The sequence below is a fragment of the Eulemur rufifrons genome, chromosome 20 (assembly GCF_041146395.1).
Source record: "Eulemur rufifrons isolate Redbay chromosome 20, OSU_ERuf_1, whole genome shotgun sequence".
NCBI classification, from domain to species: Eukaryota; Metazoa; Chordata; class Mammalia; order Primates; family Lemuridae; genus Eulemur; species Eulemur rufifrons.
Window position 1 is genome coordinate 21399984 of NC_091002.1, and position 15164 is coordinate 21415147.

At 38.0% G+C, this 15164-nt stretch overlaps 1 protein-coding gene and 1 pseudogene across 6 annotated transcripts in view; one reads left to right on the plus strand and one right to left on the minus strand.

Annotated features, from left to right (window-relative positions):
• The window catches only part of RPN2 (ribophorin II), a 52500-nt gene that overhangs the window by 17497 nt on the left and 19839 nt on the right, over positions 1-15164 (minus strand). For all 6 annotated transcript variants that reach the window (XM_069496254.1, XM_069496256.1, XM_069496255.1 and 3 more), the window contains 3 exons: positions 13419-13595; positions 11406-11524; positions 9247-9352 (listed from right to left, as the gene is read on the minus strand). In XM_069496254.1, the coding sequence (XP_069352355.1) occupies positions 9247-9352; positions 11406-11524; positions 13419-13595 (402 nt within the window). The remainder of the gene's footprint in view (positions 1-9246; positions 9353-11405; positions 11525-13418; positions 13596-15164) is intronic.
• Positions 5370-5664, plus strand: LOC138401139 (large ribosomal subunit protein eL37 pseudogene; annotated as a pseudogene).

Here is a 15164-nt window from a genome sequence, read left to right on the forward strand (position 1 = left end):
ACTGAGAACACTTTCCCTATACCATGTGGAGCACCTAGGTGCAGGGAATACACAGAGATGGCAAGATACACTTCCTGTCCCATATGCAAACCATAATTATAACAGACCAGTTTGCAACCTTAATGGAGGGATGTACAAAGTGTAATGAAAGCACAGGAGAAGGAACTGTGACCCAAGCCTGCCCAGGGGTAGCCCCTGATTGGGGAGTGGGAAATGTTCCATAGCAAGAAGACTAAGGAAGAGGCTTGGTGGGCTTCGCAGTTTTGAGAGAGGTAGGAGATCAGCAATATTCTATGCTACAAAAATAATCTGTCTTCATAGTTAACTAGTCTGCAATCTTCACCAACATTAACCAGATAATTCCCTCTTCATTTCTGTAACTCATTCTCTTAAGAACTCATTCATTTAATTTGTAAATGTGATCTTGAAATTATCATCCCACCTAAACATCGATAAACAGGAGATTAGCTAAATGAATAATGCACCCTATGAATTACTGTGAGGCAATTAAAAAGAACAAGGTAGATGTCTATGGAAGAATATGGAGATATTACCTACTTTTGAATATCCAGCCATCTAGTAGCAAAATTATATTTATAATCACTGTCTGTCGTTGAATCTAGGCAACAGGGTGAATTATGGTAGGAGCAGGAGATGGCTGTCAAATTAATAGACTCCCCAAGGGTAAAGCTGGGAGCCTCTATACTTGTGGCAAAAGCAAAGAATACAACTATTTATCAAATGATCTCTTTTATGTACATTAAGAAGGATATGCTCACATTTGCTGTAATCAGTATTCTTTTTTTCTTAAAGAGTACACAGGAGACTGTTAATAATGGAATTCCTCTGAGGAAGACCGATTGAAAGAATGGAAGGAGGCTATTATATTTCATTATATCCTTTCTGTACTTTTAAGTTTTTTAAAAACACGTGGATATTTTACTATTTTTTAAATATAGGGATCATTTGGCAATGAGACTGTGGGTCATTTACTATCTTCTTTATATACTTTTTTGAATTAAGAAAGTATCATCCTTGGAGTTCTGACCTAGCTTAAAAAAAAGGTATCACCCAATAAATATGATTTCAAAAATAATCACTCTCCCTTTCAGCAGATACATATACACAAACAGAGGTTTAAAGAATTGTGTAAGGCTGCTCAATGTATCCTAATCATAGTGATAAGGGAGCCATCAATTTTCAGGTGTTCACCTAGAATCCTGACTATAAACTTTCAGAAGTAACATGGCCACTAGGGCCTGCTAATCAAGATTCAGTTGTGTGTGTGTTCTGAAGACAGCATGAGCATTCCCAGACAATACAGACACATGGAATGAGCAAAGGGCAAACTGCAGTCAACTTGAGTCATTTTTGGTTTGCTCTCAGCCCTAATTTTAAAAGGCTCCTTAAGTTACAACTTTCTTTGCTGCACAGAAACACTACAGGGCTGTTCTTACATAGGCAACAGTTTAAAATCCTTCTGCTCCTAAAATCTTACAACAAATGAGTCTCAAAGGAAAAAGCATTTTTATGCTACTCTTTTAAAGCAAATTTAGAAATAAAAATCATCATAACTTTTTTCAAAGCCCTCTTTTAAAGAGTTTAGCATAGGATCCCTGTTGATTAGCTGCTTCTTTCTTTAAACCAACGCTGTAGGATTAGTTTTTATAATAGGAAAGGGACTTGTTTCTGCACTTTAAATGCAGCTAAGCCTGCTTTACACGGGATCATGCTATTCCTTTCTTTGCCTGCACCGCATGCCATATCCATCTCAAAAAATGTTTTAACGCCAGGAAATGCTGTCTTTCTGCTGGGAGTAATAACCTCCTGTTTAGCTTATTACTGTCAAAATGATGGTGCATTAGGGGCAATTAATGCTAATGAAAGCTTCCAAAACCCATGCTTCCCCTGACAGCAAGTTCAATGTCAATGAGTGCTATTACAGGCCTCCCATACCAAACCACCATTAATGCACTCTGACCAATGTCGAGCATCTCTAGGGAGAGCACACAGGACCCACTGACCTGCTCCAAGGCTCTAGCGTGACTGTTACTGAAATTACAAAGTAAAGTTGCATATATGGCAGAGGTCAGAACCAACTCTCTCTCTCTCTCTTTCCCTCTCACACATACACACACACACACAGCTCAAATGTAATGAAGAGGGAGAAAGATTTTTTAATGCTTTTTCCATCACCAGGAAGGAAAAGGACAGCAAATGGCCTCAATGAGGGCTTATTATCATTGCATGAACAACAGCTATTAGCCCTTTCTGCTATTTTGTACTTAGATCATTTTTCCAAAAGGAACAGAAACACTTGGAAAAACACCAGATTTGATGTTACAAAAAGCCAAGCTGTTACAGTAATAAAGACAGCGTGGTATTGGCATAAGGACAGAAATACAGATTTATGGAACAGAATTATGAGTCCAGAAATTAACCCTTACATTTATGGTCAATTGATTTCTGACAAGGATGTGCCAAGACAATTCAGTGGGGAAAGAACAGTCTTTTGAACAAATGGATCTGGGACCACTAGATGATCCATATGCAAAAGAAGGAGGTTGGACCCTTACCTCACACCGTACATAAAAAATAACTCAAAATGAATGAGAAATCTCAGTGTAAGAGCAAAAACCATAAAATTCTTGTAAGAAAACATAGTAGTAAATCTTCACAACCTTGGATTAGGCAAGGTTTCTTAAATATGACACCTAAATCACAAGCAATAACAACAAAAAACAAACTAGACTTCATCAAAATCAAAACCTTTGTGCTGCAAAAGACAGTATCATGAAAGTGAAACTACAACCTACAGACTGTGAGAAAATATTTGCAAATCATATGTTTATCTAACAAAGAACTTGTAACCAGAATATATAAAGAACTCTTACAATTCAGTAATATAAAAGGATAAATAAAAGGAAATAAGAGGTATACAGATTGGAAAGGAAGAAATAAAAAGACCAAAAAAACCTTATTTTTAACAGGCAAAGGATTTGAATAGACATCTTTCCAAAGAAGATATACAAGTGACCAAAAAGCACAGGAAAAGATGCTCAACATCATTAGCCATCAGAGAAATGCAAATCAAAACCACAATGAGATACCATTTCATACCCACTAGGATGGCTATAATCAAAAAGCCAGGTAATAAAAAGTGTTGGTGAAGATGTGGAGAAACTGGAATCCTTATACATTGCTAGTAGGAATGTAAAATGGTGCGGCTGCTTTGAAAACCTGTTAGTTCCTCAAAAAGTTAAATATGGAGTTACCATATGACCCAGTAATTCTATTCCTAAGCATATATCTCAAAGAACTGAAAACAGGTGTTCAAATAAAAACTTACACATGAATGTTCATAGCAGCATTATTCATAAGAGCCAAAGAGTTAAAATCCCTCAAATGTCCATCAACTGGTGAATGGATAAACAAAATGTGATATATCCATACAATTACTCAGCCATAAAAAGGAATAAGGTACTAATATTAATACATGCTACAACATGGATGAACCTTAAAAATAGTATGCTAAGTGAAAAAAAAAGCCAGACACAAAAGGTGACATACGATTCTATTTTCACAAAATGTCCCAAACAGGCAAACAACAGAGACAGAAAGTAGATCAGCAGATCCCAGGGCCAGGAGGAAGAGAGAATGGACAGTGACTCCTAATAGACGTGGGGCTGCTTTTTAGGGTGATAAAAATGTTCTGGGCCAGGCGCAGTGGCTCACGCCTGTAATCCTAGCACTCTGGGAGGCCGAGGCGGGTGGATGGCTCAAGGTCAGGAGTTCGAGACCAGCCTGAGCAAGAATAAAACTCCGTCTCTACTAAAAATAGAAAGAAATTATCTGGCCAACTAAAAATATATATAGAAAAAATTAGCCAGACATGGTGGCGCATGCCTATAGTCCCAGCTACTCGGGAGGCTGAGGCAGAAGGATCGCTTAAGCCGAGGAGTTTGAGGTTGCTGTGAGCTAGGCTGACGCCACGGCACTCACTCTAGCCTGGGCAACAAAGCGAGACTCTGTTTCAAAAAAAAAAAAAAAATGTTCTGGATCAGATTGTGATAATGGTTGCACAAGTCTGTAACTATACTAAAAACACTGAATTGCATACTTTTTTCTTTTTTTCCCGAGACAGGGTCTTGCCCTGTCATCCACGTTGGAGTGCAGTAGCATCATCATAGCTTGCTGCAGCCTCAAACTCCTGGGCTCAAACGATCCTCCTGTCTCAGGCTCCTGAATCACTGGGACTACAGGTGTGTGCCACCACATCTGGCTAATTAAAACAAATTTTTTTTTTAGAGACAGGGTCTCATATGTTGCCCAAATTGGTCTCAAACTCCTGGCTTCAAGGGATCCTCCTGCCTCAGCCTCCCAAAGTGCTAGGATTACAGGCATGAGCCACCACACCCGGCTTGAACTGCATACTTTTAATGAGTAAATTTTATGGTACGAGAATTATACCTCAGTAAAGCTGTTATTTAGGCCAGGCGCATTTGAGCTCAGGAGTTCGAGACCAGCCTGAGCAAGAGTGAGACCCTGTCTCTACTAAAAATAGAAAGAAATTAGCCGGACAACTAAAATATACACAAAAAATTAGCCGGGCATGGTGGCACATGCCTGTAGTCCCAGCTACTTGGGAGGCTGAGGCAGAAGGATCACTTGAGCTCAGGAGTTCGAGGTTGCTGTGAGCTAGGCTGACGACATGGCACTCTAGCCCAGGCAACAGAGTGAGACTCTGTCTCAAAATAAAATAAAATAAAATAAAAGCTGTTATTTAATAAATAAATAATAAATAATAAATAAATAAAAGCCAAGGCTCACCCCTGGAAGATGAATCACCATAAAGTTCTAAGGGCTCTGGAATGTGAGAAAACATCTTTAGACCACTCCATCCTTTTCTTCTTCTAAGTGTCTGAGATGAAAACTAAGCACCGAAAAACAAGATTTGATCTCCACCCACAGGATTTCTCAGCCCAGTGAAAGATCAATGCATATAAGCAAACAATGGTAATATAATTCAGTAAGTACAATTATAGACAGGGTATAAAATACAACAAGAAATAAAAATAAAGTTCAAGTGGACTGAAGTCCTAAATAAGGGGAAAAACAACTTAAAAACTGTTAGAAGAAATCATAGGAGAATACCTTTTTTATCCTGGGATAGCATGGGATTTTTGTAAAGACAATACAAAAACACAATCTCAGAAAAGACTTTTAAATTAGACTTCATTAAAATTAAATTCCATGCATCAAAAGATGCCATAAAGCAAGACTAGGGGAAGATACTGATGCTTATAACTAAGGATTAGTATCCAGAATATATACGTCTCCTCCTCTTTGGTCTCAGCCACAGAAGCAAGATGACACAGGGAACGTCATTGTTCTAAAAGCATTACAATAAGATGCACATACTGTGCCACTGCTGTGGCTCTAAGGCCCACCACCTTCAGAAGTTGATCTATGGTACATGTGGCTACACTCCCAAGAGCAAGAAAAAATATAACTGGAGTGCCAAGGCTGAAAGACAAAAATACCACCTGGACTGGGTCGAATGAGGCACCTAAAAATTGTATACCGCAGATTCAGGCATGACTCTCATGAAGAATAACACCTAAACCCAAGAAGGCAGCTGTTGCAGCATCCAGTTCATCTTAAGAATTTCAATAATTAGTCATGCAATAAATGTTATGGTTAAAATATATACATATATACAAAAAATATCACTTGTAAAAATCAATAATAAAAAAAGACTAACAAACCAAAAGAAAAACAGGCAAAGATTTCTGATAATTCACAGGAAAGGAAACCTGAATGGCCAACAAATATAAGAAAAGATGCTCAACTTTACTAGTAATCAAGGAAAAACACTGAAACAAGATACTGTTTCATATGCATCGCATTATGAAAAACTGATAATACCAGATATTGATAAGAATATGAAGAAAAGAGCAATTTGGTGATATCTAATAAAACAACAACAAAAGACTCATGGAAAAGACATTAAGAGGTGGAATCAACAGGCCTTGGTAACTGACTAGGAGGTAGAAGTGAAAAGAAAGGAAGCAGTTAAGTAACAGCCTGCTGGATTCAAAGGTGGACAGAAGAGGTTTCAAAAAAATAAAAATAAAAAAAAAAGCTTGTCTTTTAATGTGTTAAGTTGCAAATAAGGCCTCTTAAGGAAGGAAACTAACATTACCAGAATGTAGATTTGAAAGGTTTGAAGTACACACGATAATAGTTTCTATCCAAACTCTGTCTTAGTGAACGCACTAGCATCAGATGTCTCATGCCCAAAAGGTCAGACATGAGACAGAGATCAGAGTTCCAGAAAACATCTTCCTTTCTGCCAGACTTCAGATACAAGTGTTTAAACTATCCTTGTTAATATTTTTTGAAAAGGTCAAACTGTCTACCTGCCTACTTCTTTCATCAAAAGAAAGTATCACAGGAGTCAACTTGAGGAGCTCTCCAAAGGCCAAACCTTGGGTAATATCAGTAAAAAAATAAATGAAGGTAATGGATCATAACTTATATAGTAAAATAAATATCCATGAGATGATAGATTATAAATATATTACATTATATATTATAATATTTATTATGAGAATATTTATTATTATAGATAATTGGATAAATAAATAAATGAGGGAGAAAGGACAGTTATTTTCTTACAGCAGAATTCCAATTAATAAATGTAAAAGTAAAAGAGAAAATCATTTTTGGTAAACACCATAGTAATAACTGTTGTGAACAAGATGATCAGGATATTTGCAGAGTCTCAAAGTATCACCTCACAAAACACTTAATTATAAAGCAGAAAAACAGTAGCTTCACAGTGGAGAAACCTAGCAGACAACATCTTATTCAAGTGGTCAAGGTTAACATGACCAGTAACGAGATATACCAACATCATATACTTCCTGCACTGAGAAGGGCGGAGCACTGCTTTTGGAGCATTATTATAAAAAATGCATGACCTGAATTTAATCATAAGAAACATCAGACAAACCCAAATAGAGACATTCTACGAAGTATTTGGCCAGTACTCTTCAAAAATGTCAAGGTCATGAAAAACAAAAAAATTATCTTAAATTGGAGGAGGCTTAAGGATGTGATAACAAAAGGAATATGTGATCCTGGATTGAATCCTGGACCACAAAAGCGATGTTAGTGGAACAACTGGCAAAATTTGAATTAAGTTCTATAGATTAGTTAATAGTACTGTATCGATGTTAACTTCCTGGTATTGACAATTATATTATAGTTACAGAAAATATTTACATTTGGGGAAGCTGGGTGTAGTGTATATGGGAATTCTACACACTATTTTTGTAATGTTTATTAAGAGTACAATTATTTCCAAATGAAAAGATAAAAACATTTATAATTTAAAAAAGTGAGTAGAAAATGACATCTGAATAGTAAAGAAAATTAGCTGTCACAAACAGCATACATTGAATATTTCAGGAAAGGCACAGTACCACTCCAAGGTCTCTATTAAGCAGAAAGCACGGCGATGTACTCAGGTAGATGCAGCAAAGACACAGTAGCGGAAACATTGAGAAATGAGAGCTGAACGTGGTGGAAGAGAAAGAAGAAAGTAACTTTATGAAAAGGCCAGCTGCTAGAGCCGTACACAGCTCTGCAGTCTCTGAGGCTAGCTCTACAGTGCCCAGGGCACACTAACGAAACTGGTATAAGTTACTCTACGCCCCTGCGCCTCACCTATGAAATGAAGATGACTCCACTCATCTTGCAGAATAAAATAATATAAGAATAAAACAAGGCCAGGTGCTGTGGCTCACGCCTGTAATCCTAGCATTCTGGGAGGCTTAGGCGGGCAGATTGTTTGAGCTTAGGAGTTGGAGACCAGCCTGAGCAAGAGCGAGACCCCGTCTCTACTAAAAAATAGAAAGAAACTAGCTGGACAACTAAAAATATATAGAAAAAATTAGCTGGGCATGGTGGTGCATGCCTGTAGTCCCAGCTACTCGGGAGGCTGAAGGCAGGAGGATCACTTGAGCCCAGGAGTTTGAGGTTGCTGTGAGCTAGGCTGACGCTACAGCACTCTAGCCCGGGCACCAGAGTGAGACTCTGTCTCAAAAAAAAAAAAAAAAGAGGCCGGGCGCGGTGGCTCACGCCTGTAATCCTAGCACTCTGGGAGGCCGAGGCGGGTGGATTGCTCAAGGTCAGGAGTTCGAGATCAGCCTGAGCGAGACCCCGTCTATACTAAAAATAGAAAGACATTATATGGACACCTAAAAATCTATATAGAAAAAAAATTAGCCGGGCATAGTGACGCATGCCTGTAGTCCCAGCTACTCGGGAGGCTGAGGCAGTAGGATCGCTTAAGCCCAGGAGTTTGAGGTTGCTGTGAGCTAAGCTGACGCCACGGCACTCACTCTAGCCTGGGCAACAAAGTGAGACTCTGTCTCAACAAAAAAAAAAAAAAAAAAAAAAAAAAAAGAATAAAATAATATAACCAAAACACAGAACTGTGCTTCTCATGTAACAGACATTCAACAAAGGGTTCACACTAATGATCCTAATTCAGAGTAAAAAAAGGTTCAACCATACTCGAGTTCAGGAAAGTAGGAAAATGTGTAATTCATCTTAAATAAACTACTATCTAAAAAGGTTAAAATGAAAGCCACAGTGCTGGAAGAAGTAAAACTTCAAGTATCTGGGAAAAACACTAATAGGCATCAGATAAATGAGGCTTAAAGCCACTTGGATCTTCAACCCAGCTAGAGTTAGCTAAACATCTGAAACACAATTCATTATGATGGATTATCAGTTTTCTTTTATGCTTTACCCAGATAGCCTCATTACAGTCTTGTATATGTGTCACTTGATGCTTTCTGTCACCTATTTGGCATTAGCACTTTTCTAAATCTACCAAGGCCTACCACACAAAAGATTTATGCCTCAGCGGAATTACGGGTGATTTTCATCTTTTCTACTTCCTAAATTTTACATAAGATAGTAATGATAAATTTTAATGGAAAATGAATAATTTACAAATAAAAGCAAACTCATGATGAACAAGTTCCTGATTTACTGCCTTGGCTAAGTCTGGCAAACAGCATAGTTTGAACCTATCCCTCTCTTAACATAGTCACGTTAGCCTGGTTGCAAAGAGAAGTCAATATTCCAGACAATTAATGCTGCATGTCTATTTGGTCATTTCCTTGGCTATTTTAACATGGCAATGGGAATGGAAAGAAAAGCACCTACCTCTACAGTATTTGCAATATAACGGTTGTCACCTTCAACTTTGACAGAGAAGTCATAATAACCACTGGGATATCTGATATTCATGAAGTTTAGCTCAAAAACATCCCTGTTAAGAATGACAGCAGGGTTAGCAAGAATTCATGTAGGAAAGTCATAGATATGACAAACAGGGCCAATAAGGTGTCTCCTTCAGACAGTCCAAGGCTATATCCCAATCCTTCAGTCACCTTTTGACTTCCCATCCTACTTAGGGAATCTCGTGCTAAATCACAGATTACAATGCGGGGAAACCTTTAAAACTATCTAAAATGACCTCCTAAGTTTCCAAAGTTTTCTTTTCCTTTGTTTCCCCCTCAGCTCCTAAAGTTCAACCTCCTCCTGGTAGCTTTCCACAATTTAATGTAAAATAGGTTAAATCTACAGTATGCCCCGATTATGCTTAACAACAACAAAAAAAAGTAGAAGGAAATACTCCAACATGTTCAAAGAGGTTGGTGTAGAGTAGTATAATTGTGGGTAATTTTTTGGTATTATTTCTACTTTTCCATGTTTTGTGAATTTCTCAAAAAAGACATATCTTGGCCGGGCACAGTGGCTCATCCCTGTAATCCTAGCACTCTGGGAGGCTGAGGTGGGAGGATTGCTTGAGCTCAGGAGTTTGAGACCAGCCTGAGAAGAGCAAGATCCCGTCTCTACTAAAAATAGAAAAATTAGCCAGGCGCTATGGTGTGCACCTATACTCCCAGCTACTCGGGAGGCTGAGGCAGGAGGATAGCTTGAGCCCAGGAGTTTGAGGTTGCTGTGAGCTAGGCTGATGCCACTGCACTCTAGCTGGGGTGGCAGAGTGAGACTGTCTCAAAAAAAAGAAAAAAGGACACATCTTTTTTATTAAAAAAATTAATTTTTATTTTAAAAGGTAAAGAAGATAATTCCTAACTCTAACTATACAGCAAAATCCCAATGTCTTTTACCATTCCACTGATCATTCCTAAAAATGATTTTGCTTTTTAAATTTCACATATTGGGTATGTAGTTTTATTACTATCTAAAAAACACATTTTCTCTTTAAAATCCAAACTCCTGATCTCAGTAACTTACCAATTTAACGCTTTAAAAAGTTCCATACAAAAATTGACCTTTAATTTTTTTTTTTATAGACAGGGTCTCACTATGTTGCCTAGGCTGGTCTCAAACTCCTGGCTCAACTGATCCTCCCACCTCAACCTCCTGAGTAGCTCAAATTATAGGCAAATGCCATTTTACCCAGCTTGACCCTTAATTTTTAAAAAATTTACATAGCATGGAGCCAGGCACGGTGGCTCATGCCCCAGTAATTCAGGAGGCTGAGGTGGGAGAATAGCTTGAGGCCAGGAGTTCGAGACCAATCTGGGCAACGTAGCGAGACCCAGTCTCTAAAAAAAATGCAAAAAACTTAGCAGTCATGATGGCATGCACCTATAGTCCCAACTACTCAGGAAGCTGAGACAGAAGAATTGCTTGAGCCCAGGAGTTCGTGGTTGTAGTGAGCTATGATCACCCCACTGCACTCCGACCCAGGCGACAGAGCAAGACCCCATCTTTAAAAAAAAAAAAAAAAAAAGAAGTTTACATAGCAATAATATGTAGCCATTAAAAATGATTGTAGAATATTTAATCCTATGGAAAAAGATTCATGATCCATTGTTATAAAGCATAATCCTCAATGAATTTTAAAAATCTATTTATATGCATAGAAAAAAAGACTGACAAAAAAAGGATGTAAAATGTTAGCCGTAGTTATCTCTGGGTGGTAGAATTATGGATGAGCTATCTTTTCACTTTTGTGCTTTTCTATATTCCTATAATAAAGATATATTACTCACACACCAGAAAAAAACAATAAATATTAAAATAGTTAGCTACTTTTATCACAATACAGAACCAACTAGAAGTGGACAATGAATAAAACAGTAAAACCCAAATTCTTTTAGTTTTAAAAATCCTTTTCTTATATTCAACTCCAGCATTTTGATACCAGCACATCAAATTTACCTAACTGGCATTTAGGTAAATTTGGTTTTCTGATCATGGCACTATCCATATTAATCTGTTATAGTGGCTGCAGGCTAACTTTCCAAAACAAACAGGTTGATGCCCTGCCAAAATATGATCAGACTTACCCTACAGGGGTGAAGGACGTCTCCTGGAGGACAGTGTCTCCAGAGGCCACAGATTTAGCATATTCTAGTTTAACAGCAGCCTGAGTCAGAGGCTGGGACAGCACATTGGTAACTTGCAACTAGAAATAAATAAAAAATTATTTGTAGCAACAAAGGCTGCAGGAGTAGAGAATTTTGTTTCTGGGGTGCTTTATTTATAAGGTGCAAGCTCTGCAGGAGAGCAAAAAAGCCTTGTTTCAGGAAATCTTCCCCGACTTTGACCTGCTGCCTATCAGAAATCCAATACAGAAAACACACAATTCAATTAGGAATGGGATAGATTATACAATACTAGAGTGGGGGAGGATCCTAAAGATGATCTTGCCCAATTATTTCAGTTTTCAGATAAGGAAACTAGAGCCCAGGGAACGAAAATGACTGGTCCCAAATTACACAAACAGTTATATATCCTTTTCCCTGATTCCCTGTTCCATTCTCTACTACAGAATCTTTAAAAAAAATTTGTCAGCCAGAAAAATACTTTAGGAAGGTATCAGCAATGGGAAAACTGAAAAAATATAGATAACGCTAATAACTATCATTTGTTGAAAGTCAACTATATGCCTGATACTAGGCTGGGCCCTTTACATATATCCTTCCATCAGTCGTATGAGATAGACAGCATAATCCGTTTCACAGATGAAGAAACTGAGGCCACAAGGGGTTAAGGGACAGCCAAAGGCCACATGGTCAGTTAAGTGGTTGAGCCAGGACTCAAACCTGTCTCCACCTTGTTCTCTAAGCCCCTCTTGACTCACAGTGAACTATGTTAATCAGGTTCTCACTCGAGTCTTTGTTGAGGGGATATGAGTTGTATGTAGGGAGAGGATAGGCCATCTTGAAGTACAGGGCAGTTTTCCAGGAGGATATCTGCAGGGGCCACCAGAGTAGAACTAAGGGGACAGACAGAACTGTCCTATGTGGAACCCCAACATTTAGATATAAATGTTAATCTCTTACGAAGATCTTAGCTTGTCACTAGTTTCCAAACAGCATCAAAATGCCTTATTTGACAGTTCTAAGGGCTCTACGTAGACTCTCTCAACCAATCTCCACCACTTTTGGAGGGAGGTACTATTCTTTTCTCTATTTTTAGATGAAAAAACTGAAGCTCGGAGAAGCACCTGTTCAAAATTTGTCTATATAGTCCTCTTTTTAGCCACTTGGGAATTTAGAGGGAAATTATTCTCTCTAGGTGTTTTGTGTTGAGATCAGTGTCACTCCTTACATGGACTTTTATTATCAGTTTTTGAAACAGACAAGGACCCGTAACAAAATGGTTTCGTTTCTCGAGTTCCTGGCCAGTGCCCTGAAAATGTCATAGTGAAGTTCTGCTGAATTATTAAACTCAATGTTACGCAGAGAAAAAAAAAATGTCTCATTTGAAATGAAACTTATAAGCATATTCAAAATCTGTGCTTTGCTCTGTTCAAAGAGTTAACACAGAAGATAAGTCCATGCTTACTCCTGAGCGAGAGGGAGGACTATGTTATGAAGAGGCAGAAAGATACACTACATCCTAACAGTACCAGGGAGGAAGAGACCTGATACTTACTTTAACACCTGTAAGCACCAGAATTACTTGCGAATTAAAACACCTATCTTAAAACAACATATTCAGAAAGATTTGGTACTGGGAAATGCATTTTAGAAGCAAGACTTCTCTACACATCTACAGTTATGGACCTGCAAATGCAATCTCCTTACCCTTAATTTATTTAAAACTCATACTATTTAAAATCCTCTGGTGGGGGGGGCAGGGCGGCTTTTTGATAGATTTGAAGGGTTCTGTGACTAGTTCACCCAGTGGTCAAGTCCCCATTTCCAGGCCAAGGAAAGTGAACCTTGTCCTACATTTAATGGGTAATTTCCTCGTGGGGGCTACAATTGGCTGTGTCCTGTGGCCTGGATTTCTGAAAGCCTTCCGCTAGAAATCGCAATCACAGTGGCACGTTTTGGGCATGGAAGTCATACCCGCAGGATAGCCTGTTCATGAGTGTCAGAAGCAGAGCTCTCGGGCACAACCACAACTGGCACGTGGTAGCGATTCTGGGAGAGCACAGCAGCAGCAGCGGCTACACTGAAGGCTTCTGGGAGGGATTCAAAGTTCTTCTTGCTGAAGATCGCGTTCATCAGCTGGATGACCTGATCCTGGAAGAAAAGGGGAAGGAACGCAGCTGCAGACCTTCCTCAGGCAGAGAGGTGACAGGGCCACCCCCATCAGACTCAAGTCATTCCATCTGCTTCAGGTGTTCACATGGACAGTCTTTTATAACCCAAACTGGTAGAGGGAGAAAAAGCAAATATTCTCCATTTAAGCTTAAAACTTGATTTGGTTGATTTTTTTTCCATCTTCTACTACAAACTGAAATGCATACATTTATTTGTCCACTATTTAAGGAATGCTTACTATAAAAAAACAAGATACTTCCAGATAACTACTGAGATACGAAAGTATATTATAAAATACATATAACAGTAATCATTGTTAAATGCCAGGCATCGTGATGGGTGCTATGCATTAACTTGAATCTTGACAAAAGCTCTACAAGACTGGTACTGTCAATGTTTCCCAAATGAGGAAACTGAAGCCAAAGATGTAACTTCTACAAGTTATAACAACAAAAACAGCAAGACCGTGTATGTCTGTTTGTACCCACAGTCCTTCCAGAGAAAATTTGTTCTTTCTTGATTCCCATCACCCTCACAGCTAAACTATCCTCCCTCCCACCCTGCTTCTAAGTAGTAAATTGCAGCAAAATTTGTATTTATAAGACCAAACTTCATAGCTAAAATGTGCATTAGAAAGAAACTAAAATAACTCTCCATTAAGACCTAATTACCTACAGCAAGGATGGAAAAAAATTTTTTTAAATTAAAAAAATACAAAAAAGCACTAATGGGCTGCTTAGAAAAGAAAAAGCAATTTTTTACGAAAGTAGAACCTAAAAGGCATAATTAAAATTCTAGAGGTTGTTTGCTTAGGAGGAAACATTTTCCACTTCAGTCAGTTTTGTTTTTTAATATCTACCATCTAACAAAAGAGCTCCTTTGTTCCTGGTGGTGTTATTCACAGTCGACATGAAATAATTTTCTTTAATTGTACCAATTACATTTTTCCATCACCAGGCTGTTGACATGTTAAAATGGATGAATGTTCCTCAGAATTGTTATGTCAAAAGAAAGCAGTGACAGCAAAATTACCCTAGCCAAACACCTGGTTTGCAAAAGCTTGGAAATAAAGAAAGAATAAGTTTAAGTTGTATATGTATAATATTACCAATTCATCCATTTTACTGTGTATAGGAGAATCCCCAAATAGTTTGTACCATAAGTTCCCACATTCCTGCACTTTCACCCATAACAGAAATTAAAAGGGAGTTTATTTCTAGACCTCCTACACTTAGGATGAAGGAAAAGACACAATAAGAATGCAAATATATGAATCAATTATTTGATCATATCCTCTGGAGAAAATATGAAATTAATTCATATGATCCAAGACAGATGTTTACCATTTACTTAAAGAAACTTGCCCAAAATTCATATGATCCAAGACAGATGTTTACCATTTACTTAAAGAAACTTGCCCAAAATTCATAATGCATAAAGAAATAAAAGTTCTAACTTAGAATCCAAATCTTTCCTCTTAAAATTTAAATAGCAGCAGCTTGTACTTTAAATCAAGGGTGGTAACTGTCTCACAGACAAGGGATACAA